This window comes from Stegostoma tigrinum, chromosome 22, assembly GCF_030684315.1.
Source record: "Stegostoma tigrinum isolate sSteTig4 chromosome 22, sSteTig4.hap1, whole genome shotgun sequence".
Taxonomy (NCBI): Eukaryota; Metazoa; Chordata; class Chondrichthyes; order Orectolobiformes; family Stegostomatidae; genus Stegostoma; species Stegostoma tigrinum.
The window spans coordinates 46,219,498-46,239,673 of NC_081375.1; the positions used below are offsets into that span (position 1 = coordinate 46,219,498).

The 20,176-nt window shown below is 42.3% G+C and overlaps 1 protein-coding gene across 7 annotated transcripts in view; it reads right to left on the reverse strand.

The window, feature by feature from the left end:
* LOC125463787 (myosin-16) overlaps positions 1 to 20,176 on the reverse strand; it is a 298,842-nt gene that overhangs the window by 75,274 nt on the left and 203,392 nt on the right. For all 7 annotated transcript variants that reach the window (XM_048555486.2, XM_048555484.2, XM_048555489.2 and 4 more), the window contains one exon: positions 13,591 to 13,647. In XM_048555486.2, the coding sequence (XP_048411443.1) occupies positions 13,591 to 13,647 (57 nt within the window). The remainder of the gene's footprint in view (positions 1 to 13,590; positions 13,648 to 20,176) is intronic.

Genomic DNA, 20,176 nt, shown 5'->3' on the forward strand with positions numbered 1-20,176 from the left:
AGAACCATTTTAACATCAGTGTTCTGAACAGATAGCTGCATGTTTGGAAAAATACACAACTCAGCATCAATAACAAGCATCATAACTGGCTGTTTGAAGATGTAGTAATTGAAGTGTTTCTGGATAAACTGAAGCTGAGGAGTTTTACAGGTGCAGCTGGGTGTCAACAAGAAGTGGGTTGGTCTATGGACTAGTGATCAGTTACAAATGTGTTTTGCAGGCCAATCATGTGATCAGTTCTCAGATGATCAAACAGCTTGGAAACATTTTACATAGAAACATACAACACTGACAGTAATGTCCAGGTTTAGGCCATTCAATTCTTTAAGCCTGCACCACCATTTCTCTCCATACCCCTCGATTTCTTTAGACATAAGGGTCATGTCTAGCTCCCCCTTGATGATAGCTGACAAACTGCACCCCCCCCCCCCCAACAGCTTCCTGTGGGAGAGAATTCCACAAGTTCACAACTCAATGAAGCAATTTTTCTTTACTTCAGTCCTGAACGGCTTACCCCTTAGTCTTAGGCTTTGACCCCTAGTTGTGGAATTTTGACAATGGGAACATTCTCCCCATATCTAGCCTATCCAGTCCCATCAGGATTTTGTAGGTTTCTATGTGATCCCCTCCCTCCTCATTTGTCTGAATGCTAGTGAGTACAAGCCCAGTCAATCTAGCATTTCCTCATACATCAGTCCTGCCATCCTGGGAATCAGTCTGGTGAACCTTTGCTAGACTCTCTCAGTAACAAGAATGTCCCTCCTCAGACTAGGGGGCCAAAACTGCATGCAATACTCGAGGTGTAGCCTCAAAGCCCTGTAAAACTGCAGTAAGACATCCTTACTCCTGTACTCAAATTCTCTCACTATGAAGGCTAACATGCCATTTGTTTTCCTCACTGCCTGATGCATGTCAACCTCTAGTGCCTTTTCCACTATGGTACCCATGTCTCACAGCACCTCACCTTTTCCTAAACTGCCTTCCTATTTTGCCATCAAAGTGGATAACTTCACATTTATCCATATTACATTACATTTGCCAAGTATTTGCCCTGTCAGCTAGTCTGTCCAAATCACCCTGCAACCTTAGCATCCTCCTCATAGCTCTCACTGCCACCCAGCTTAGTGTCGCCTGTAAATTTGGAGATATTGCATTTAATTCCTTAGTCCAAATCATTAATGCATATTGTGAACAGCTGTAGTCCTAGCACTGAACCACACTTGTCACTGCCTACCACTCAGAAAAGGATCCATTACAAAGAAGGGATTAGATCTCCACCAGCTCAGAAGTGGTCTCCCTGTTCTCTGCAGTCAAAACTCACTTTGAGCCTGAAGAAAACTAGTTTATCTTTTCTTTTGGCAGTTGCTATAGCTGTGACTTTTAATTGATACATCAGAGACATTTAGCAAGTGAACCGACTACCCTGTGCCTCTTGTAACCCAGTGGAAGAGTTCAGAGGAGAATTCAGGAAGAAATTTTCAGATCAGCAAGAACCAATACAATAAAATTTGGGGGCAAAGACTATCAAACTGTCGAGCATTGCTTTCCCTTCTTCCAATGTGACTGTTTTCAAACCCCCACCTGTTATGTCTGTCTGTGTAAGGGGAAGATTATAAAAGGATCAGAGATATAATTGGTAGTGTTATATACCCATGGTTTCTAACTGTTTATCTGTTACTAATTCTTGTACAGTGCAGAAATCTGGTCTTTAGTTTTTAAACCAATCTGATTTGGAAATCGGGTAAATTGGAAAAATTTTTGAAATTACTTTTAAAATCTTCAACTTTTGTGATAAATCTGAGACCAGTGGGGCTTGATTTCCATCACCATATTCCAGTAAGTTGTAACAATCTGCTGATGAAACCTTGACTCATATTTGCATTTCCTCTCAGTTTGACTATTCCTTTAGACTCTTGGAAGGTCTACCCTTTGAAAACTTAAAGTCATCCAAAGGTCTGCTGCCCATGTCTTAACTCCCATTCCCCTCTTACCTGTGTTCACTGACCATAAATAAAAACGCTCTCGGTCAAGAAACATCTTGATTTTGACAACTTCACTCTTGCTGAGAGTGAAGCCTCTCTGAAGCCTCACTCCTTCCCAACTCTGTGCCCCCCTCCAGGTCCACAGACATATCTGCAAACCTCTCACTATGGTTTCTGATGCCTCTAATTTTATTCATTTCAACAGTGATGTATATGCTCCAATGGCTGAGGACCCAAACCTTCAAAATCCCCACTGCCACCTCTCCCCTTTGTACCTCATCATCCCCATTCAAAACAATCCTACAAACACATCATTTTGACTAAATATTTGGTCACCTGACCTACCAGGCCTTTCAGTGAAGTGGTACTGTACTTTGTTAGGTAATGCAAATGTGTAGTACCTTGCGATGTTTCATTACTTTAAACTTAGGTTGGGATATTTCTCCACTTTCAGGATGCTACATAAATAAGCCATTTTTATTGTACTTTCACAACAACCCTTATTTCAGGGAGACAAAGTTTCACATATGCCCTTTTTCCAATTTAAATACACACCAGGAAGTGAATCTCTATAGCTGCTTTGGACTCAATTTCTGACGAGAAGCCCTTAAGTGAATACCTCAAGCCAGCACACACTGTCCTAAAATCAGCCAAAGAATGGTGAATCTATGGAATTTGCTGCCACAGACAGCTGTGGAGGCCAGGTCATTGAGTATATTTAAGACTGAGGTTCTTGGTTATCAAGGGAATTGAGGGTTACGGGGAGAAAACAGGAGAATGGGGTTGAGGAACTCATCAGCCATGACTGAATGGTGGAGCAGACTCGAATGGCCTAATTTCTGCTCCTGTGTCTTATGGTCTTTGCAGATTTCCATCTATACTTTATTTTTTAAAAGTGCTCAAGACATCACCTGAGAATATTCTAGCACTATGTTAAAGCAGGTTGCTCTCGTTCCATATCTCTGCACCACGGGAAATAGCTTCCCTTTATCTACGCTATCAGATCTTCTGAATCACCTGGACAACTTCAATGAGATCATCCCTTAATCTATCATGTTTAAGGTTATTCAAAGTAACCACAAGACTGTAGCTCAAAACAGGATCTAGAATAGGAACAAAAGGTGAATGAAAATGTCACATTATCGCACTTCCATGAGTGAAATCAGCTGCAATGTTTCTCAAAACCACAATTTTCCACAATAGAGCAGCACAACAGGTCACCTTCATTTTGTTATAATCACAAGGTGTGTTTAAAATGCTAAATAAAAACCGAAAGAACTGCAGATGCTGGAAATCAGACACAGAAACAGAATTTGCTGGAAAGGCTCAGCAGGTCTGGCAGTATCTGTGGAGATAAATCAGAGTTAATGTTGTGTGTCTAGTAACCCTTCCTCTGAACAGTTCTCTGGGCTTAAAAAAATGGGCCTGCCCATCGTGATAAATAAGTATGAAGTGTACTTTAATAGTATACTATTACTTGGCAGTTCACCTCACTGCTTGGGTAGCTGCAGGAGACAACTTCAAGGGAACAGTGAGCAAGCTTTCCCTGGTGCACTGACAAACATGATTCATCAACCAAACCGGAGTAAGTAGATTTTAAAAAAAAACCAAGAGAACTGCAGATGCTGTGAATCAGGGACAAAAACAAAGGTGCCGGAGAAGCTCAGCAGGTCCGGCAGCATATGTGCTGGAAAAATATGCAGTTAACGTTTTGGGTCCAGTGACCCTTTCTCAGAACAACTTAGGTCCTTCCTCTGCAGAAGGGTCACGGACCCAAGATGTTAACTCTGTTTTTTCCTTCACAAATGCTGCCAGACCTGCCGAGCTTTTCCAGCAACTTTGTTTTACTATATAAAGTAGATTGTCTGGTCGTTATTGCATTGACATTTTTGTGGGTACCGTGTTACCTGTAATTCCTACTTCAAAAAAAAAGTGTGCATTTTGCACTGCCACTTCAAAGGCTGTAAATACTTTGGAAAAGCTGCTGCACAAAATGTAAATCTTTCTTACATAAAGGCAGAAAGATGTCTTTAGGCTTAGCTATGCTCATTCAATCTATCAGATATTGCATTTATACATTCTGCCCTCAGACACAGCTTGCTGTGCTGACTGCCAAACAGACGAAAGAAACTCTGTGGCACAGTCCAGGAATTGTCTGGGAACTGTTGCCCAATTCTAAAGGGCATTTCAGTTGGATTCTTTCATAGGGTGTGAATATCTTGTTATCCTTGTTGGGGTGAGGATGATGAACCACATTCTTGAAACACTGCAGCAAATATCCAAGTCAGAGATAACAGTGTGTGGAGCTGGAGGAACACAGCAGGCCAGGCAGCAGCAGAGGAGCAGGAAAGTCAACATTTCGTGTCAGGACCCTTTTTCAGAACTCAGCATCTGCAGTTCTTATTATCTCCAAATACCCACATTGCTCTGGTGTTAGTGAAATTCCTTTGCACAACAAAAGGGACCTGCCGCTTTCAGGCACTTTGGAAAATAATTTGAAATGCGTTCACTCTGTGGAATTTAATGCTCAGTCAGCCTCACTATATTTTGGCAGAACTACTTGATTTCAGAATCAGCAGAAGTCCTGGCCAACAGTGTACCCAGTACCTCCCACTGGAAAGCAGAGAAGGCTTGGATGCAGTTTTTGCTCAAAGAATAAAAGGTCTCACAGAAATGTAATTTAACGCTCAAAGCAATCATAAATTTTCGGAAATAATAAAAGTAGTACTCCAAATTCCATCTCTTCTACAAACACCTGTTAGAAGTGTAACAAAATATAGTACAGACAGTTTCTTTCCTGTCAAACCCAATGTTATCTCACCTCAGCACTATGACAGATGATTAAAGAAGATCACTTGCATTATGACAAATCGAGCAACATGAAAGGGCCCTTGGTTTTTGTTCCAGGATAAAGCTGGCCCGAGGGTAACCTTTCAAGTAGCACACATTAGGTGATAAATATTTCCCGTCTATACCTAACTTAGCTCAGAAGACACTTTGTTCAGAGGCACTGATCGATTGCTGTAATTAAACTCTGGAATGTGCTTGAGATGCTACTCACCAGTAATCAAAGGCAAAAAGATAAGATAATGAGGAATCTTTTTCCGGTTAACTCCACTTTCAGGACTGAATCGTGGCCTACTAAAGATTGAATCAACTTCAATCTGCTTGAACTTTATATAGCAAAATCTACAGGAAAGCACACAGACACACACAGACACCATGTTTGATTTCCATCAAGGCAGATATCCAGCAACAGCCCAGCAATGGAATGAAGATTCAGAATTCTTGGTTCTCCACAAACAACTGGAACAATTCAAACAGATATGGATTAAAGAAACTTAAACAGTGCACTTTCAGAACATTGATGCAGACTAACTTACATGACACATTACATTCAACAGTTGTGATGCTATAGAAACCATATTGCGTCAGTACCCAAGGAAATGAGGCAAGGTTGAGTGGGTTGGGACTATACCCATCAGAGTTTAGAAAAATAACATGCAATTTCATTGAAACACAGTGGGCATCATTTTCTCTCTCTGGTGGTGGTGCGAGAGATATTAAGACAGGGAAATAATAAAGAGAAAGGGAGGATGAGACATATTGTATTTGAAATGTAGTTTCTCTCTGCAGAGATGCTGACAGACCTGCTGAGTTTCTCCAGCACTTTCTGGCTTTTTTCTAAATAGTGGGGCAATTTGGCTCAGTAATAAACTCATGGCCTTTTTGCCCCCTCAACAATCAAGTACCAATGAGAAGGTTCTTTGGGAGACTTTCTCAACTGTCCAGCAATTAAGATTAAACACGAGACCTTTAGAATAGGGTGGTGTAAGCCTGTCATTCAGAGCTGTCATAAGTTATTTATGCTTCATGTTTAATATTGTTTGCCAACTTGAGATTGAAGGATTGTGGATATCTTGATAGATATTTATAAAGGAAGAAGTCAATGGAAGGACATTGAAACTTCTTTGTTTAAACAAGGCATTTTTTGATTCATGTATCCTGTGATAACTGTTTAGTGGAGAACTCCTACCGGAGTTTACAGCTGTCAATTTCAAGTGTCAGCTTTGGATACTGTTTACAGTATTTGTTAACCTGCCTGCTGAGAGGGAGGAGCCCCTAGTTCAGCTCTCCGCTTTCTGAAAGAACAGGCCATCATGAATCCAGTGTGAAGCTTCACTGTCCTCTTGGAAAGTAACTGAGCGACTTCTCAGTACGAGGTGACTGCAAAGATCCCAGAAACAGCTGGCTACGTTTGGTGGCACTGTCCAAAACTGCCAGACCAACAGCATTAGAACATTCCACCACTCAGCACTTTTTCCCCAGAGTGAATCTCTGCAGACAGAAATTTGATTTTTCTTCTGTCTTTTTGGTTTGAATGTGCATATGTTTTGGGGCCTTTTATATTTTCATATTTCTAACTGTATTAATTAGCACTGTATCACCGCTAAGCAAGTCTTATTCAAAATAAATCAACAATTGTTATTAAAAGAAAAATGGTTGTTAGACCTTAACACCGATAAATTAACTAATTAACTGGGTAAGATTAACTTTGTTAACTGGGTAAAACATTTCAATTGATGCTGGTGTGTTGGTGGGACTGAAGCGAGATACAATACAATCTTCCATCTTGGTCAAAACACCTTTACTAGCGTCACCAGCCTGCGGAATCCTTTTCCACAGTGTGGAGGCTGTGACATGACAGAATATATTCATGATTAAGTCTGTTAATTTTGTTTTAATGATAAGGGAGCCAAAGGTTCAGGAGAGCAGACAGTAAAATCAGAGTCAAGGCACAGACACACGTTCATACTGAATGGCACAACAGCCCTGGTGGGCCAAATGGTTCACTGCTGTGTCTGGTTACTTTCTTCTTGTCAAATCCAAGTCAGGACAGGTCTGCATTATCAGGCAAAACCCAGGCTGAAAGCCAAATGGGTTCAGACTGGCTGTGTGGAGGGGATGTCTGTGGAGTACGGCACAGTAGCTCAGTGGCTAGCACTGTTGCCTCACAGCGCCAGGGACCCGGGTTTGATTCCACCCTTGGGTGCACATTTCTCCCTGTGTCTGTGTGGGATCCTGCAGGTTCTCTAGTTTGCTCACACAGTCCAAAGATATGCAGGTTAGGTGGCTTGGCCTTACTAAATTAGAGGCTAGGTGGATTAGCCATAGGAAATGCAGGGTTACAGGGATAGGGTAGGGGAGTGGGGCCGGGTGGGATGCTGTTTGGAGCATTGGTGTAGACGCAAAAGGCTGAAAGGCCTGCTTCCACACTGTACGCATACTAAGATTTTCAAACCCATCATATGTAAAAGCATTGTAAAAGGCACATTTCTAATGGCTGCAAACTACACCACAACACACAGGACGATGTGCAGCCAGAAGATTTATAATCAAAAATAGTACAGCTGATGACTAAGTATGCAATTGCAAGGTGTAAGTGGCACCACACGCCTAAATCTCCAGTACATGTTGTCTTTCCAACGTAGCCCGCAGTGAACTGAATCTAAAACGCAACAAATCCGAAAGGGCAGCAAATTCATCATGTGGTAATATAGCTTGCAGTGAGAGCCATTCTGCATAAAGAATGTCTTAAAATGTATTCAGGTCAGGTTAAATCTCAATTCCCACAAAAATTTGCAAACTAACAAATACACCGTAAACAAATCTCCAAAAGGAACAGCTAGAAGGCACTCCAAAATCAGCAAATTAAGGGTGTGTGCAGGCACATGGGTAGGGTGGTAGTGGTGGATTGGAGACTGCCTTATGCGTTTAATTTATTTTGTGTCTTGTTCGATGTTGATATCTTGTTTTTAGATTTTAAAGTTAAATTTGCTGTCAAAAAAATTCACTTATCGAGTACTTTGAGATGTTTTGATATGCTAAATGCAAGCACTTCAGAATTGATTTCACTGAGCATTTACTCATTTTTGATCAGTACTTTGTGGGGGAGAATAAGGGTAATGAGAGAAGAAAGAAGGGAAGGAATGCACTGATTGATTGGATGAAGTGGGATGGAAGGAGGTTTGTGGGGAGCATAAACACCACCATAGGCCATCAGAGACTGTCCCTGTGTTGTTAATTCAATGCAATTCTAATAATAAACACCAAATCTCCTCACTCCTTACATGTAAGTAGAACCTGCTTTCATTAAGATGCATCAAACTGACTGTCACTTGTGCAATTCAGGCCTTGATTATAGTCATACAGCTTGGAAATAGACCCTTCGGACCAACCAGTCCACGCCAAACATAATCCCAAACTCAGACAGTCCCACCTGCCTGTTCCTCACCCATACCCCTCCAAACCTTTCCCATTCATGTACTTATCCAAATGTTTTTTAAATACTGTAACTGTGCCCACCTCCACCATTTCCTCAAGAAGTTCATTACATACTCAAACCACCCTCTTTGTAAGACATCTGCCCCTCATGTTTTGTTTAAATCTCTCTCCTCTCACCTTAAAAATAAGTTCCCTAATCTTGGAATCCCTCATCCTAGGGAAAAAGGACACCAAACATCAACGCTATCTATACCCCTCACGATTTTATGAACTTCAAAAAGGTCACCTCTCAACCTCCTAAGCTCCAATGAAAAAGTCCCAGCCCATCCAGCCTTTCTTAACAAAAGGTCAATTACCTGGAATTCTGCAGGATTTAAATTACACAGTCGATTCCAGAGTTGAGAAGGTTGGATTATGAGGAGAGACTGAGTAGACTGGGATTATACTCATTGGAATTCAGAAGAATGAGGGGAGATCTTATAGAAACATATAATATTATGAAGGGACTAGATAAAGGTGGAGACAGGGAGGTTGTTTCCGCTTGCAGGTGAAACTACGACTGGGGACATCGCCTCAAAATAAAGGGAAGCTGATGACGGACTGAGGTCAGGAGCAACTTCTTCACCCAAAGGGCTGTTAACCTGCGGAATTCCCTGCCCAGTGAAACGGCTGAAGCTACCTCGCTGAATGTTTTAAGGCAATTTTTGAACAGTAAAGGAATTAAGGGTTATGGTGAGTGGACGGGTAAGTGGAGCTGAGTCTCAAAAAGATCAGCCATGATCTTATTAAATGGTGGGACAGGCTTGAGGGACTGGATGGCCTACTCCTGCTCCTGGTTCTAATGTACAACACTGCAACCTGGAGGCAAAGAGGTTCTGATTACAAATGCTGCTTCTCCCAGCCTTGCTGGAGGTAAATCAGAAAACATGACATTGTTTCATGGCAGTGCTTTTGGTCTGGCCAAGCCCACGGCGACTGCCTTCCGTATCATTTGCCAGCATGGACTTTGTCTCAAAGGTGACACATCAGCAACTCTGTGTGCACGACCTCAAGTCACTGCCACAGGCATTTTACTCTTGCTCCAAATCTAAATGCTGCCACTCTGACTGAGCAGAAAGAAATCCTAACAGTAGCATGTTTTAGAAATTCTTCCAGGGAAAGCGTTTCCAACTGTAAAAACACATTTCAAAACAGCTCTCATTTCGCATTGCCAAATTGAGCTGGGCCAGCGCTTCAACACAGTGGTGCCAAAGGCCAGAAACGCATCTCAGCTACTGAAATACTGCTGCAAAAGAAGAAACGGTTATTTATACAGCATGCTTCACAACCTCAGGGTGTCCCCGAGCATTTCCAAGCCAATTATGTACTTTTGAAATGTAGTCACACTTGTAATGTAGGAAAATAATGATCACATTTTGCAAAGCGAACTGATGGTTTCACTTTTCTTCGTGCATCCAAATGTGACCCAAGGACATGGAAAAATCTTCCAGTCACAATAGCTCAGGTTAGAACACCGCAAGGTACATAATAATGTCGCAGTTAGCACTGCCGTAACAGAAACAACTTCCATTTATAAATCTTTCCACAAGCTCAGTGTCCCAAAGTACACACAAAAATTTGCACAGTAAGAAAAAAACTGCTGGAAATCAGAAACCGATACAGAAATTGCCAGAAAAACACAGCAAGTCTGACAGTATCTGTGGACAAAAGCAGAGTTAATGTTTCAGGTCCTGTGACCCTTCAGAAGTGGAACTTCAGTTAATTGAAACATAAACTCTGCTTTCTCTTCACGCATATTGCCTGACCTGCTGAGTTTAATTTCTACGATGCAGAAAATCCTGCAGTCAATTTGCACAAAGCAGGGAGCCACAAAGCTCAAATAAGGCAGCAACCATACAATCAATATCACACAAACAGATTAAGGGAGACCAATTAGCCAAGGCACTGGGAAGAATAGCCAGCTCCTTACCGAACTGTGGCCAGGATCATATCCACTCAGGATAGACAAAACTTTGTTTTATTCAAACAATAGTACTGCCAACAGTGCAAAACACCTACAGAACTGCAACGCTGTGAACCCACATTAATGATTCATGGTGCAGTGAGATTCAGTCGTCAAGGGATCTACGCTGTTGGGCCGGTCTCTAACTGAACTGAATTGGGACCAATGTTCTAGCAAAAACGGTCAATGAGCTGGTCAACAGGACTGTAAAACTGGGGCGGGGAGGGCGCGCCTGGATATACATCCAATCAAAAAGATAGGCAAGTGGACTGAGAAGATGGGGTTGCCTTATTAATAAGAAATGAAGCAGGGTCAGATGGCATAGGATCTGTGTGGGTAGTGTTGAGGACCCACAGAGGTTTAAAACAAAACCACAGCTGGAATTATGTACAGGCGTCCAAACAGCAGTCAGGAGCTGGGGGCGCAAGGTACACCAGGAGATAGAAAAGGCATGTAAGAAAGGCAAAGTTATGGCAATCATGGGGGATTTCAATATGCAGGTGGATTGGGAAAATCAGGCTGGTAGTAGATTGCAAGAAAAGGAATTCATGAAATGTCTACGGGATGGCTTTTTGGAACAGCTTATGGTAGAGCCCACAAGGGAACAGGCAATACTGGATTTAGTGCTGTGCAATGAGGCAGACTTGATAAGGGAGTTTAAGGTGAAGAAACACTTAGGAGGCAGTGATCATAATATGATTCAAATTACAGAGAAAATAGAATCAGAGGTAGCAGTATTACAGCTGAACAAAAGCAACTGCAGAGGCATGAAGGAGGAGCTGGACGCAATTGACTGGGAGAGGAGCCTAGCAGGAAAGACAGTGGAACAGCAATGGCAGGAGTTTTTAGGAGCATTTCAGGAGACGCAGCAAAAATTCATTACTAGGATATAGAAGCATGGTACAGGGCTGATGGGGCAACAATGGCTGACTAAGGAAGTCAGGGATAGCATAAAAGCAAAAGAGAAAGCACATAATGTGGTGAGGAGCAGTGGAAAATCAGAGGACTGGGAAGCTTACAAAGACCAACAGAGGGCAAAAACAAAGTAAGGGGGGAGAAGACTAAATATGAGGGTAAGCTAGCCAATATTACAAAGGAGGTCTGTAAGAGTTTCTTTAGGTATATAAAGGGCAAAAGACAAGCAGAAGTAGACATTGGGCCACTGGAAAATGATGGTGTAAAGTCGTGGGGAACAAGGAATTGGCTGAGAAACTGAATATTTACTCTGAGTCAGTCTCCACTGTGGAAGACACGAGTAATATAACAAAAACTCAAGAGAGTCAGGGACAGGGCTGAGTATGTTGGCCGTTATCAAGAAAAAGGTGCTGGAAAAAATTATTGGCCTGAAGATGGGTAAATAACCAGGACCTGATGGACGACACCCGAGTTCTGAAGGAGATAGCGGAGACATTAGTGGTGATCATTCAGGAATCACTAGACTCAGGGAATGTCTCAGAGGTTTGGAAAATCGCTAACATGACACCCCTGTTGAAAAAGCGATTAAGGCAAAATTAAAGGCCAATTAGCCTAACCTCTGTCGTATAAGATTTTGGATTCCGTTGTGAAGGATGAGATTTCTGAATACTTGGAAGTGCATGGTAAAACAGGGCAAAGTCAGCATGGCTTCATCAAGGGGAGGTCATGCCTGACAAATCTGTTAGAATTCTTTTGAGGAAGTAATGAGCAGGTTACACCAAGGAGAGCCAATGGCTGTTAACAATCTGGACTTCAAGAAGGCCATTAAGGAGGCTGCTGAGTAAGGTAAGTGCCAGGTGTTAGAGGCAAGGTGCAAGTATGGATAGAAGATTGGCTGTACAGCAGAAAGCAGAGAGTGGGGACAAAGGGGTCTTTCTCAGGAAGGCAGCCGGTGGCAAGTGGTGTTCTGCAATGGTCGGTGTTGGGACCACAACTTTACACTTTACATATTAATGATTGAGATGAAGGAACTGAGGCAATTTTGGCTAAGTTTGCAGATGATACAACGGCAGGTGGAGGGACAGGTAATATTGAGGAGGTGGGGAGGCTGCAGAAGGATTTGGACAGGTTAGGAGTGTGAGCAAAGAGGTGGCAGATGGAGTACAACATGGGAAAGTGTGAGTTCATGCACTTTGGGAAGAAGAATAGTGACATTCTTCACTATTTTCTAAATGGGAGAAAATTCAGAAGTCTGAAGTGCAAAGAAACTTGGGAGCTCTAGCCCAGGATTCTCTCAAGGTAAATTTGCAGAGTGAGTCAATAGTCAGGAAGGCAAATGCAATGTTGGCATTTATGTTGATAGGACTTGAATATAAAAGCAGGGATGTATTACTGAGGCTCTTGTCATGCCACATTGGGAGTATTGTGTGCAGTTTTGAGCCCCATACCTCAGGAAAGATGTACTGGCTCTGGAACTGGTTCAGAGGAGGTTCATGAGAATGGTCCCAGGAATGAAAGCTTAACATATGAGGAACATCTGAAGACTCTGGATCTATACTCGATGGAATTTAGAAGGATGAGGGGGACCTAAATGAAACTTACGGAATACTGAATGGCCTGGACAAAGTGGATGTTGGGAGGATGTTTCCATTGGCAGGAGAGATGAAAACCGAAGGGCACAGCCTTAGAGCAAAGGGAAGACCGTTTAGAACAGAGATAAAGGGAATGTCTTCAGCCAGAGAGCGGTGAATCTAATGGAATTCGCTGCCACAGAAGGCTGTGGAGGTCAAGTCACTGAGTATATTTAAGATGGAGATAGGTAGGTTTTTAATTGTCAAGGGAATCAGGGTTACAGAGAGGAAGAGAGAGAATGGAGTTGAGAAGCTTATCAGCCATGATGGAATGGTGGAGAAGACTCAATGGGCTGAATGGCCTAATTCCTGCTCTTTTGTCTTATGGTCTCAGAATTGATTAAGCAAATTGAAGAGTATAAAGCGTGGATGGACAAACCTCCAAAAGCAGCAAAAATCAGTAGAAGTCATTTCACCTCTGCCAATGCCACCTGTAGTATGATGAGCACCACGTCAGTCAATAGTGGCTGACTAACAGCAGGCTGACAATGGATTGTAGTATTTCTTGTCAGAAAAGCTCAAGACTGCTTCAACAAGTTTAATTATGAAAGACACTTGGGAAGGTCTTTTCGATGCCGTTTTAAACTAAAAATATTATTGTTTCTGTGACAGAGTTTCAATAATAAAAGGGGTTCTAATTCTCAATGAAGTATTAGTGTAATTTTGGTTTTAGGACAGTGAATATCCTCTTCAGGCCTCTTAAAAAGAAGTCACCTAACAGATTATCTACTCTTGTTATTTTAAATTCAAGGGATCAGTGAAGTGCCATCACTACCTTGGCTCTCATGGTCCGTTCAGCTTCCAGTTCCTCTTCTAGCTCCTCCACACGAGTCTGCAAAAAAAATAATAAAAACAGGGCAGTATAAAAGTATTGGGTGCCAAAAATTTGGAAGTGGAAATAAGAAGGTAGGGAAAGAGAAAGAGAAAGAGAGTTTTTTCCAGTATTTTGGCCCATGTTTTGCATTTGACTTCAAAGACTAGAGATATTAACAGTATTTAATCTTCATGCACTTCAGCCATGTCTGTACTGCCTTGGGGTCAGTTAGCTCAGTTGGCCAGATGGGAAGTTTGCAATCCACAGCGATGCTAACATTACAGGTTCAACTCCTGTACCAGCTGAGGTCCCACCTTGTCAACCTCGTCCCTCATCCAAGGCATGGTGACTCTCATGTTCAACTTCCCATCAGTTGTCTCCCTCTCTCTCTCTCTCTCTAAAGAGACAGCAGCCCTATGGTCCTCCTGGACTATGGCAGTTTCACTTTACTGCCCGAAATGATGCACCATATAAAGTTTTCTAGAGCCATACAGCATAGAAACAGACCCTTCGGTCCAATCAATCCATGCTGACCATGATCCCAAACTAAACAAGTAAAAAGCATTCAAACTAACTCTCACTTACTTTGAAATCAAAGCAGAGGACATTGCATTCAAAGCATATACTCAATAGTGAGACTTGCACACCAAGGTTATGATTTGTTGAAACTATAGACAACACTCTGAAAAAGGGCTCTCCTCAAAGAGATAAAACCAAAATGGAAGATGACAACAGTGGGAGTTGTTAAGCAATGCACACCAAAAGCTTGTGGCTAATAATGAGTCCCTGCTAATACAATAATTGGGATATTGCAATTAGTTCTTCAACTAAGCCCAGTGGTTTCTAGTTATGGAGCTGAAGATCGTGAAACGTTTCTGCTTCTGATTATGATATTAGAAATCCAAGTGTAAATCTGGATGAGGGCAACATCAGCTTTCGCAATGGCGTCCCCTATTTGAAACACATTCTGTGCCCACTTGCTGATGAGGCCCATGCATGAACAGTAGCTACTCTGAGGAGTTACCAAAGGACAAATTATGTTCATGGTCAAATAAAGTGCCAATGCTAAATTAGGAAGGGAAAAGAACTGGAGAGAGTGAAGACATGCATGGTGGCAGGTCAGAGGCTAAAATTCTGCAGTAACTCACCTCCTGACTGTCCAAAGTCTGTCCAACATCTACAAGGCTTTAGCCAGAAGTCTGATGGAATGCTGTATTCTTGCCTGGACGAGTGCAGTTCTAACAACACTCAAGAAACTTGACACTACTGGAGACAAAGCAGCCCGCTTGATTGGCACCACATCCACCAGTACTCATTCCTTCCACCACTTTCACTCAGTTGCAATAGCAATATGTAACAGCTAAAAGATGTGCTGCAGAAGTTCACTAAGATTCCTTAGACAGCAGCTTCCAAACTCTCAAACTTACTATTTAGAAGCCCAAGGGAAGCAAATGCTTAGGAACACAAACACCAGCAAAGTCCTCGCTAAGGCACTCACCGTCCTAACTTGGAAATTCCTATTCATTCCTTCAGTGTCACTGGGTCAAAATCCTGAAACACTGTCCCTCTCTCCCTAACAGCACTGTGGCTACATTTACACTAAATGGACTGCAGAAGTTCAAGAAGGCAGCTCGCTGCTATCGTCAAGGGCAATTAGGGATAGGTACTAAGTGCTGACCTTGCCAATAAAGCCCACATCTCATGAATGAAAAAAAACACGTTCTGATCAGATTTCATTGAGATAAAATTTACAAGATAGAATTAGGAAGCCATTAACAATTAAGCGCAAAACTAATTGGTTAACTGTCCTTAAGTAATGGATACATCGAAAACAAATCTTTCATGGGGAAAGGAAAATATCCATTCTCTAAGATCATTAACTCGTGTATCTTTTAACAGCAAAGAAAACCAATAAGAATGTCAGTTCTCCAAAAGGGATTAGTCTGTCAGGAGTACAAATAGGGTGAAATAAAACATAATCCATCTTGCAGTACACTACTGGGATAAAAAAATAAACCATTAAAATACAGCTTATATTTAGTGATAAACTACATTAACTTGTGGTTTTAAAACTAGCTTATGTCCATAAACTCTAAATCAGCTTTTAAGAGGAATCAGAATAGCTCTGAGGAAGGGTCACTTGACCTGAAATGTTAACTCTGATTTCTCTCCACAGATGCTGCTAGACCGGCTGAGCTTTTCCAGCAATTTCTGTTTATGTTTCTGATTTACAGCACTCACAGCTCTTTTGGTTTTTAAGAAGCTTTTAGATTTGCATTTCTTTCCGGTTTCATGACCAGCTCTTCCACATTATTATTATTCTCAAACCACTTTAGCACCGCAAACCCAGAACCAGGACAAGTTCATGGGACCCTGCTGATTCTCGCATTTATTTCACTGAAGCTGGCATTCTTAATTCCACGGCAGAATCATAATGTACAATTTACATGAACAGGTCATTGTACCTAGGTGGCTGGCATTTGCACAAACTTCCTCCATCCTTATTTCATTACATCCCATTAACATACATTTCTATTCCTTGTTCCTCGTAGCTTCCTCATAATTGCACCACTCCCCTCAATTAACCAGGAAGCCCCACCTTCTGCCAAGCTGAATAAGGGACAGTAGCTTGTTACCACCAACGGGCATAGCTTACCTGGATCCTTTCTTTATCAGTTAAACTCAAGTATTGCAAAATCAGCTTTTAAAAGAATCTCAGGTTTCACCTGAAACACCTCCATTCACCAAAAATCCTCAGCGGTCAATTTCCGACTATCCAGAAACAACAATTTTAGCCTTCAGCAAATTCTCGAGAGGTGTCTAATAAAGTGGTCCATTTAGTCTCAAGGGGTAATTCACATTCCATTTCAGTGCCTCCTCAGTCAGCTCCAGAGTCAGGCTCACAGCTTTCAGACAGTGCAGACATGTACAACCAGCAGACTAAACAAAAGCTGGCCCGACAGTGCGTGATGCATTAACCCTTTCAGGAATTACATAGCTGGCCTTGATATGCTGAAGCCATTTATCACATACGTTTCTTCAGTAAAAATACTCGCCTCTTTAAAAACAGTTTCTCAAGCTGTACAAACTGGATTAACCCACACGTGTGCTCAGCGCATCAATAGGTAATGTCTTCTGGACAGCAGGAATGTAGCCATGTCACTGTGAATCATTCAAAAATCTTTACCGTATTTTATCCCCACTCCCTTGAAGATGCTGCTCAGCTTGAAGCTAAGGTTCCTCGTGCTGACCCTGACAAAGATATCTTCTCTATACTCCAACAGCCACGCTTCATGGATGGTTCCGCTGACCAGCAAATGTTGGAAGACTGAGAGGACCTCACAGCCAAGTATGTCCTCATCTGAGGGAGAGCCTTTGGAATTTTCCAACAAATGTTTGCAGCGAGAGAGAAGAAATTATCAATTTTTTTAAATTAATAATTCACAGGACATGAGCATCATTGACTGGGCCAGCATTCTTTGGCCATCCCTAATTGCCCTTGTGGAAGTGGTAGCCAGCTGACTTCTTGAATCGCTGCTTGGAAAGGATTTCCAGGATTTTGACCCAGTGAAGAAATGGAGATACATTGCCAAGACGGGATGGCAGGGTGGGAAACTTGGTGGAATCCCCATATTTCTGCCTCTTCATCCTTCGAGGTGGTAGAGGTTGAGGATTTGGCATGTGCTGTCAAAGGAGCCTGCAGAAGTTACCTCATCCAGTGAGAATGAACCAGGGGTTAATTAAGGTCAGCCCTCCAAGTTCCTAGCTGAACCACAGAGCAGTGCGTCCAATCACAAAACCACTGGAAGTTGTGATTTAGAATCCTATTTTCCACGTCACCGAAGAGATAATAAAAGCGGGGATCCTGATGGGAGAATTGTACACCTGACTCACTTGCACTGAGTTCAAGATATGAGCTGATGCAACCAGGCTGTAAGCTACACAGAAAAGAAACACATGCGGCAAAATTAACTACTAGTGAGGTGGTTCCTCCCTTACACTACTAAATGGGCTGGAAAGGTCGTGGAGGGTCCATGTTGGCTCTGAGGCAAGGTTTCAGTCCAACATATAAGTGTACACAGCGGCAATGCCAATGGTCTCATAATCCAGGAATTCAAGCTGATGTTCTGGTCTCAGGGGTTTGAATCCACAACAGCAGATGGTAAGGTCTGAACTCAGTAAAAACCTGGAATAAAATAGCTTAGTTTAATGGTGTCCATGAAACCATTGCTGATTCTTGTAAAAACGCATCTTGTTCACAAACACCCTTTTGGGAGGTAAATATTCCAACCTTACCTAGTCTGGCTTCCACGCAACTCCAGATCCACAGTGATGTGCCGGACTCTTAACTATGGTAGCAGAGACCATGGTGTGCCAGCAGTGGCAATTAAGGATGGGATTTAAAAGCCAATTCAGCAACACTCATGTCCTGTGAGCCATTTAAACAAAAACACACCTACAAGAGGTAATGGCCCAATGCCTAGCCAGCTAATCAACATGGTATCCCGCCAGTCAGTTCACAGGCATGCAACAGCAGTCACAGGAAAGCACCTGGAGGGTTGGAGCTGAGGGTGTGGGTTTTACCAACCCTCCCCTTCCCAATGCTGGGTCACAATCAGTCACTAAGTGCCCAAAGAGAAACCCTTCAGTCAGCTGTAGGCAAATATGATCGGGTTTATTGGGAACCACAGGAGATCCACGTAAGCCCTGTCAAATTTCGCAGCCGACATGAAATTCAGGAAAATTAGCTTTAGGTGGCTCATTTCTTAGCCTGATTGGTATTCCATCACCAGTGGACAGACATCTTGCATCAGGCCCCTTTACTCCTTCAGCCCCGTTACCTTAATGTCTATATCACAGAGTTCCACGCTATCTGATGTCAAACACCGTCTGTGGGGTAGAGGAGGAGACAGCGAGAGAGAGAGGTGGGGGGAGACAGTGAGAGAGAGCAAGGGGTGGGGAAGACAGCGAGAGATCTGCTCTAGTCCTTGCAGAACTTCAAGTATCTTTATTGTTCCTGGCTAGCAGTTGTACTTATTGCTATCAGGCAATAAGCTATCTTGATTTCAGAGTACAATTGCTCTTCAGTGAAGATTTTATGGAGTGTGCCCTCTAAGACTGACTATTAGATAGATCCTAGACAAAGGAGAACTTGTGGCAATGAACAACAGCAAACTCTGCCTCAAAGTCACAAACTAGCAGGGTAGCAGAGACCATGATGTGCCTGCAGTGGTAAGTGCCTGCGGTGGTAAGTGCCCTCTCTGATGGGGTCAAATCAACTTACTGAATATTTGAATCACCTTAACAATTGTCGTCATGATAAGTCCTATGCTTGCCAGTATGTTTTCTGTATTATTTGCTAATATGCAAGCATTGATTATAACTGAATAAATATGTTAAGATTATTTGTCATTCTAAGCTGTTCTTCCCATCTGGCCTGTGGAAACAACATCAGGCTGAACTAAAGAGAACAAACCCCGAACTTCACAGGGCTGTCAACCAACAACCAAGTGCTGTGGTGATGCTGAAACTGTATGTTATGTTTGATCTGACAGTTATAAACCAATGGAATTTTTTCCCATGGTTTCGGACATCACCTGATTGCTGAAAAGCTTAGTGCTTGTAATTATCTTATATAATTGCATTTCAGACTGAATAAGACTTCTTCCCCTTTGGTAGGGGTTGTGCATTTTGCAACACATTTTGCAGCAGTGAGATACACAAATTTATTTCCTGTACAATCATCTAAATTAAGCTTAGAGGCAAATAATTGGCTAGGCTTTCATGGAACATTGACATTAAAAGTTCTCCTTTATTGGTAATTCCATTCCAGTGCCACTTTGATATTTAAATCACAAAGAATACAGGTTCATGCATCATTGTTTGGCACATGCTTACTGGGTTGCAATTTGGAGTACTTACAACCTTTAGCTGTACACCCTGTTTTATCTTGTTTCCTACAAGTTGAAATTTATCTCACTTCAAACTCCATAATGTAGTACGTCTCCCTGCTCTGGAAGCAGATGGTGGTTTGTTATATTGATGCTTGACACATGATTCCAGTGCAGACAGATACAGCATACGAGATGTGAATGCACAGAATAGCTGATTTCTAACTCTTCCTGAATAGCTTTACAATATAAAACCCATATCCAAATCTTACAATCTAGGCTGAAGTCCCTGTCTCCACCCTAAATAGGACATAAAGTTGACTACTTGCCTTCCTAAGATTTTCTGACCAGAAGCAACAGATAGGGTCCAGAAAACTACACAGACAAGGTCAGAATGGATCACCACAGAAACTAGTTTCCCCCGCCTCTTTAGTGCAACAGCTACCTGATCACTGTAAGTAACACACAGTCTAAAGGTGCCAAAGACATCAACACTCCACACTGTCATGGTAAGTGCCCAACCTAAGGAGTGAGGGTGAAAGGTGGGTTGGTAAGGGAGTAGGGTGGCAGATGAGTATAGGTTTGGTGGATACATTGGATGTTGAGTGAGAGAGTAGGGTGCCATGGTGGGGGGGGGGGGGGGAGGAGAAGGGTGC